Below are 7,260 nucleotides of genomic sequence, written 5' to 3' on the forward strand. Positions count from 1 at the left end.
GAACCACATCTAAATTAAACGGTACGTATGACTTAACTTACAACATAAAGCATAAAAACTACATGAAGTCATCATCGTCATCCTCCATCGATGCAGAACTCTTGCCCTTTGACGATGAAGAACTCTTGCCCTTCGACGATGAAGAACTCTTGCCCTTCGACGATGCAGAACTCTTGCCCTTCGATGGTGCAGAACCCGGAAGCGGCGGCATGAAGATATCGTCTTCGTCCTCGCTGTCGGCACTCTATAAAAAAGTTTGTTTTGCTCCAAACTTTAGGTACCTTCCACCCTTTGATTGTTGCTTCATCCATCTTCCATGCAACCTTAGAAGTTCTTTCTGTATCTCCTCAAAGGTCCTGGAAGGCCACCCGCACCTACTTAATGTGTGAGCCAGCTCATTCAGTAGGGTGTCACTACTGATGAGTTCGTCCCACGGAACTAATATGTTGTCAACCCTGAAATCGGCGGCTCAACGCAGAAGACATTCGGACATACCAGTGTGGAAACTACGATCAAAAGGATATGCGGACATCTTGGCGAGACTACGAGACTACACTAGAATGCTACCAACGTTCGTGCCTGTGACGCCCCCGATTCAATCGTACACTAATCATACACGCAAACGTGTACGATCAAGATCATGGACTCACGGGAAGATATCACAACACAACTCTAAAAATAAATAAGTCATACAAGCATCATAATACAAGCCAGGGGCCTTGAGGGCTCGAATACAAGTGCTCGATCATAGACGAGTCAGCGGAAGCAACAATATCTGAGTACAGACATAAGTTAAACAAGTTTGCCTTAAGAAGACTAACACAAAAGTAGCAACGATCGAAAAGGCAAGGCCTCCTGCCTGGGACCTCCTAACTACTCCTTGAAGTCGAACTCCACGTAGAACCATCCTCGGGATCCTCTGGCTCCTGGACTCCATCATCTGGTTGCGACAACCGAGAAGAATGGAAAGGGGGAAAGGAGGGAGAAAAGCAACCGTGAGTACACATCCAAAGTACTCGCAAGCAAGGATCTACACTACATATGCATGGGTATCTATGCAAAGGGGCAATATCGGTGGACTGGACTGCAGAATGCCAGAATAAGAGGGGAATAGCTAGACCCGTCGAAGACTACGCTTCTGGCAACTTCCATCTTGCAGCATGTAGAAGAGAGTAGATGGTAAGTTCACCAAGTAGCATCGCATAGCATAATCCTACCCGGCGATCCTCCCCTCGTCGCCCTGTGTGAGAGCGATCACCGGGTTATATCTGGCACTTGGAAGGGTGTGTTTTATTAAGTATCCGGTTCTAGTTGTCATAAGGTCAGGGTACAACTCCGGGTCGCCTGTTACCGTGGACACGACTATTCGAATAGATCAACTTCCCTGCAGGGGTGCACCACATTACCCGACACGCTCGATCCCCTTTGGCCGGACACACTTTCCTGGGTCATGCCCGGCCTCGGAAGATCAACACGTCGCAGCCCCACCTAGGCACAACAGAGAGGTCAGCACGCCGGTCTAAATCCTATGCGCGCAGGGGTCTGGGCCCATCGCCCATTGCACACCTGCACGTTGCGTACGCGGCCGGTGAGCAGACCAAGCAACCTCCATTACAAAGGAAGTTGCGTTACGCGGTCCAACCCGGTGCGCGCCGCTCAGTCGCTGACGTCACGAAGGCTTCGGCTGATACCACGACGCCGGTTGCCCATATCTTGTCCCACGTGGCGGTTAGTGCGTATAAGGTCAACGACCCAACTCAGATCAAATACCAAGATCTTGATAAGCGTGTTATTATGAAATAACCGCGGACACCGACCAGGGCCAGGCCCACCTCTCTCCTAGGTGGTCTCAACATGCCATGTCGCTCCGCCACAAAGTAACAGTCGGGGGCCGTCGGGAACTCTGGCCCATCACTACCTGGATGGAGCCACCTGTCCTTTCAGCCCCCACATCGGAATCACATGCGGGTACTCAACAAGCCGACCCGACTTTACTCACCACAAGTATCATACATTATGTATATAAGTATATACCCGTGATCACCTCCCGAGTGATCACGGCCCGATAGTATAGTATGGCAGACGGACAAGAATGTAGGGGCACTGATGGAATACTAGCATCCATATACTAAGCATGTAGGATTGCAGGTAAAGGTAATAACAGTAGTAGCAAGGACAGGCTATGCATCAGGATAGGATTAACGAAAAGCAGTAACATACTACACTACTCTAATGCAAGCAGTAGAGAGAAGAATAGGCGATATCTGGTGATCAAGGGGGGGCTTGCCTGGTTGCTCTGGCAAGAAGGAGGGGTCGTCAACACAGTAGTCGATCGGGGCACCAGTAGCGACGTGAGGCTCGTAGTCTACCGGAGAGAAGAGGGGGAAGAAACAATGAATACAATGCAAACAGATGCATAACGATGCATGACATAACAAGTAACAGTGTCAGGTGTGCCCTAACGCAGTAGGAGGTGATACCGGTGAAGGGGGGAAACATCCGGAAAAGTATCCCCGGAGTTTCGCGTTTTCGGACAGGTGAACCGGAGGGGAAAAGTTGCGTGTTCACTATGTTAGGGACGCGTGGCGGACGAACGGACCGCGCATTCGGATTCGTCTCGTCGTTCTGAGCAACTTTCATGTACAAAACATTTTCATCCGAGCTTTGAATTATTTTATATTAATTTTTAAAGTGTCTTAGAACTATTGGAATTATTTAATTCGAAAATTTAAATAGAAAAGCTTTTTTCACATGGGGCCTGCTAGACAGTGTGAATGGCAGTGGGGTTGATCCAATCAATTTGACTAGTCAACAGAGGGTTGGTGGCCCACATGTAATAGGAACATTGGTTAACTAAGGATTAAACTAACAAGGGCCCACATGTCATTGACTGGCCTTTTTTAACTAAAGGGTTATTTAGTGCGTGAGACCACCTGTGGACACATTAGGCTAATTAACATATAAACTAACCCTACCTAATCTAATTAGCAGTAAACAATTTGGAATGGGGGCGGCCACAGACACAGGATACACACGCTCACACACCACACAACACACTCGGCCATGGCCACTAGCTGCAGCAGGAAAAGGAGCATCAGCGGCAAGAGTAGCAACAACAAAAGAGCAGCAACGCCGGCAAGCATCAACGCAGGAAGCAGAGCAGCAGCAACGCGCGATGGGTGAGCTGCGGACGAGCGCAGGTGTACGCGAGCGCGGGCGGCTGCAGCGACAACAGGCAACAGCGCAGCGGCGAGGTAATGCGCGGGGCCGCAGGGGCATGGCCCCGGGCGTGCCGCGCGGCAGCAGCAGCGGCTAAACAGCAACAGCAGGTAGCAGGAGCGGCAGCAGCGCAGCTAGCGACGGCAGAGGGCGCAAGCACGCCATGGGTGTGAGTTGAGGCGAACCAAAACGACGGCTAGGACGACTTGCCGCGGCGGTGACGGCCGGTGTTAATCGGAATCGAAGCTAAGGGATGCAGGGAAGAGAGGAAGGAGGTCATATAGGACCGAGAGCTCACTGCGAGGCTCGAGGAGGTCTCGTGGAGGCCGGGGATGCATCGTTGGTGGCGGATCGAACGGCGGACGACGGCGGCTGTGACGGTGAAGAAGTTGACCGTGGCATCGTCTTGGGGCCTCCAAGTGCGAACGAAGTAGTTGACGAGGACGAGCGCGACGCGACGGAGCTCCTGGACACACCGGTGAGAAGAGAGGCGGTCGATGGCCGCGGGATCGACGCGGCGACGGCGACGACCGCGTCGGGTGCCTTTCCAGATCGGGGAGGAGGGCCAGGGGAAGAGGGGGGTAGTGGCTAGGGTTTGACCGGGGTCGCGGGGTCGAGGGAGAGGGGCGAAGGGCGTCTTGTAGTCGAGGGGGGAGGCATGGATGGCCGGCACCTGGCCGGGGCGCCATGGATGGCCTCCACGCCCTCCTATGAACAGGAGGTGGGAGGAGGGCGGCTGGGCTAGGCCTCCCAGCCACATGGGCCTAAGCGCCCAGTAGTTTAGGTTTTCTTCTTCTTTATTTTTGTTTATTGTTTTTCTTTTTATCTACTATTTTGTGTTAAGTTAATCCACCAAATTGATTTTGTAAAATTATGAAACTTGGCTCATAATCTCTATTGCAATTTTGGACACTGCCACAAAAAGTTTGGAGTTATTTTGAAAAGTTTAAAATCATGTTTAAAACTTAAATTGTTCATTCAGATGATATCGGACCACTTCATAAATTACTAGGGAATAATTGGTGAGTCAAATAATGTTGGTTTAATCATGAAAATTAGTTAGTGAATACTTGTAACCCAACGAACATTTTTAATTTACCTTCTTAAGAATTAATAATTTGACTTGTATTTTGAATTCGAATTTGAGTTTGATTTGGAACAAAGTGATCATTAGCTAGAAAAATGTGGTGACATGGCACCATAAGTGAGTGGTTACTGTAGCTTACCTATCGGGGTGTTACAGTGCCGAGTGTGTTTTATAGGTTGAGAACACAAAGAAAGGCGGGAACTCGGTAGCGGGAAAATATGGCGGGAGATACTGGCGGGAACTAGAGATCGGAAAAATATGGCAGGAAGTAGAGAGCGGGAAAATTTGGCGGGAATGAGCAAAGCGGGAAAATATGGCGGGAAAATATGGCGGAACGAGCAAAGCGGGGAAATATGGCGGGAAATGGCGGCCCGTGATATAAGCGGGGATCGTACGGGGCAAAAATGGTGGCATGCACCAGTCGGCCTACGGCTAGCCAATTAGAGCCTAGCGGCCTACAAATGGCTGATTAGTCCAGTCGGCCCACAGTTGGCCGACAGGATCTGCACTAGTGGCCGATAGGCCATTCGGCCAGCAGCAAGCCGATAGGAGGCCAGTCGGCCTGCTGTGGGCCGACTAGGTCCAGTTGGCCAGCAGCGGGCCGGCGGTGTATATTATTTTTGAAAATTATTTATCGAACGTAATATTTGTGTAAATTAATAAAAATGTATTATTTAAAAAAATTAGCATAAAGTTAGACCCGAAGGGGGAAGTCAAATCCAAGACACAAACATTTCTATAGTATACTGCGCGGAGAAAAGCAGCCTAGCTTTTGTCGCCTATCCTATGTCGGCTGAGCCCCAAATCCACCCATCGGGTCGCGCCGCTGAATATTCAGTCGTTGGCTGGCTGGCTGGCTGTATCACTCCATAAACAAAACAAAACGAGCTGCAGCCTCCCCTCGACTCTATCCTATATCGCAGTTTTGTTGTGCTGTCGTGCAACGGTGCCACTGCTGTCCAGTATAAATAGTGGAGCACGTTAACCGGTCAGAACACACAAGTTGAACCCACCGACCAGCAGCAGCATAAGCAAACGCAAATTCGTACCGCTAGCCTCTAGCCCGTGTAGTTTGTTGAGAAGCAAGCTTGCATCCACACATCGATCGGCTGACCACCTTGGTCACCATGCCGTCCATTGACAAGGTCACCGACAACGGCGAGATGAAGCAGCGGCAGCCGGAGCAGGAGCTGGTCTGCGTCACGGGGGCCGGAGGCTTCATCGGCTCATGGGTGGTGAAGGAGCTCCTCCTCCGCGGCTACCGCGTCAGGGGAACCGCCAGGGACCCCGGTAAGTGCATCGGTCCATGACCCTCTCTCCACGAATTGCTCTCATCTCTAATGGCGCGCGTGTGTTTCATTTGTGAAGCTGACCGCAAGAACGCGCACTTGCTGGCCCTGGAGGGCGCCGAGGAGAGGCTCACCCTGTGCCGCGCCGACGTCCTCGACTACGACGGCCTCCGCGCCGCCTTCCATGGCTGCCACGGCGTCTTCCACGTCGCGTCCCCTGTCTCCAATGACCCCGTCAGTTCACTCACTCTGCTCGCTTTTTCCAAGGAAGGGCCGTGTGCTTACTTGCTACATGTGTGATCGTTGCAGGACCTTGTACCGGTCGCCGTCGAGGGAACTAGGAACGTGATCAGAGCGGCGGGGGACGCCGGCGTGCGGCGTGTGGTGTTCACGTCGTCCTACGGCGCCGTGCACATGGACCCCAACCGCAGCCCCGACGCCGTGCTCAACGAGACTTGCTGGAGCGACTACGAGTACTGCAAAAACACAGGCGTAAGAACAAGCTCATTTTCCTCTCGATATTCTGCTCTGCCGCGTCACGATTGACCTGAACTTACCAATGTTCCTGGTGTGCAGAACCTGTATTGCTGCGCCAAGATGATGGCTGAGATCACGGCGACGGAGGAGGCCTCCAAGAGGGGTCTGGAGCTGGCGGTGGTGGTGCCGTCCATGACCATGGGCCCCATGCTACAGCAGTCGCTCAACTTCAGCAGCAGCCACGTGGCCCGCTACCTCACCGGCGTCAAGCCCACCTACCCCAATGCGGTCGCCGCCTACACCGACGTCCGTGATGTCGCCCGCGCGCACGTCCTCGTCTACGAGCACCCTGATGCCCGCGGCCGGTACCTCTGCATCGGGGCCGTGCTGCACCGCGCGCACTTCCTTCAGCTCCTCGGCGACCTCTTTCCTCAGTACAACATAACCGCCAAGTACGTCGAGTAGTACAATAATTTGAACCTGTTTGATTCGATTCTGGGCGTTGCTTGCTTGTTTGCTCACCATGGATTTTGTTGGGGTGGCATGACAGGTGCGAAGACGATGGCAAGCCCATGGCGAAGCCGTACAAGTTCTCAAACCAAAGGCTCAGGGACCTGGGATTGGAGTTCACTCCGTTGAAAGAAAGCTTGTACGAGACAGTGACGTGCTTGCAGAAAAAGGGCCACCTGCCTCTCCCCGTTGTTCCCATAGCACAGAAGCGCGCGTACTTGTAACAGGGAAGGACAGGGGACAAGCCCATCTGATGAAACAACAAGAGCAAAGCCACAGGAACAAAAGAGGATACTATCAGGATTTTGGAGCTTCAGCATAGAATTAATTGCGTATTTCTACAAAGCAAAGTGTGGCTTGTAAATAGAACTAAAACCACAACAAGTATTTTAGGACGGAGGAAGTATTATTTATTGTGTAATGAATGTGCTTCTACCCATTATTAATAAACTCTTCTTTTCCTTGAAAAAAAGAAAGAGTGATATCGTAGTTTGGGATCAATAGAGAAAAATGTGTCTTAGTTGCACACAAGTACCATATTTGACTATCACGTTCCATCTTTTTTTTTCCATTTTTTTTGTTTGGGTGGCCATGTTATTTTTTTTGAAAAGGGGGTGATCAAGTCATGTTTGACAGAGATAGTGATGGTTAGTTGCAGTTATGAAAGTGCAGCAAAGG

The 7,260-nt window shown here is 51.3% G+C and overlaps 1 protein-coding gene and 1 long non-coding RNA gene across 2 annotated transcripts; one reads left to right on the forward strand and one right to left on the reverse strand.

The window, feature by feature from the left end:
• Nucleotides 1-657: 657 nt before the first annotated feature.
• Nucleotides 658-3,892, reverse strand: LOC141026316 (uncharacterized). Its single transcript, XR_012188231.1, has 3 exons — nt 3,518-3,892; nt 2,288-2,365; nt 658-940 (listed from the first exon to the last, which is right to left on the reverse strand). It is a non-coding gene; the product is annotated as an uncharacterized lncRNA (long non-coding RNA).
• A 1,429-nt stretch (nt 3,893-5,321) lies between these two features.
• On the forward strand, nt 5,322-7,058 carry LOC109768977 (cinnamoyl-CoA reductase 1-like). The gene is made up of 5 exons (XM_020327714.4): nt 5,322-5,596; nt 5,675-5,829; nt 5,905-6,087; nt 6,172-6,524; nt 6,623-7,058. The coding sequence occupies exons 1-5, from the start codon at nt 5,434-5,436 to the stop codon at nt 6,804-6,806; spliced, it is 1,038 nt and encodes a 345-aa protein (XP_020183303.1). The 5' UTR covers nt 5,322-5,433; the 3' UTR covers nt 6,807-7,058.
• Nucleotides 7,059-7,260: the final 202 nt, after the last annotated feature.

The sequence above is a fragment of the Aegilops tauschii genome, chromosome 6 (assembly GCF_002575655.3).
Source record: "Aegilops tauschii subsp. strangulata cultivar AL8/78 chromosome 6, Aet v6.0, whole genome shotgun sequence".
Lineage (NCBI taxonomy): Eukaryota > Viridiplantae > Streptophyta > Magnoliopsida > Poales > Poaceae > Aegilops > Aegilops tauschii.

What these genes read in the sequence shown, in the direction of transcription:
- LOC109768977 (XM_020327714.4), top strand. Translation starts at nt 5,434, where the DNA reads ATGCCGTCCATTGACAAGGTCACCGACAACGGCGAGATGAAGCAGCGG. An exon ending in GGGAACCGCCAGGGACCCCG is followed by an intron (nt 5,597 to 5,674) that starts GTAAGTGCATCG and finishes TCATTTGTGAAG; the next exon opens with CTGACCGCAAGAACGCGCAC. An exon ending in CCCCTGTCTCCAATGACCCC is followed by an intron (nt 5,830 to 5,904) that starts GTCAGTTCACTC and finishes TGATCGTTGCAG; the next exon opens with GACCTTGTACCGGTCGCCGT.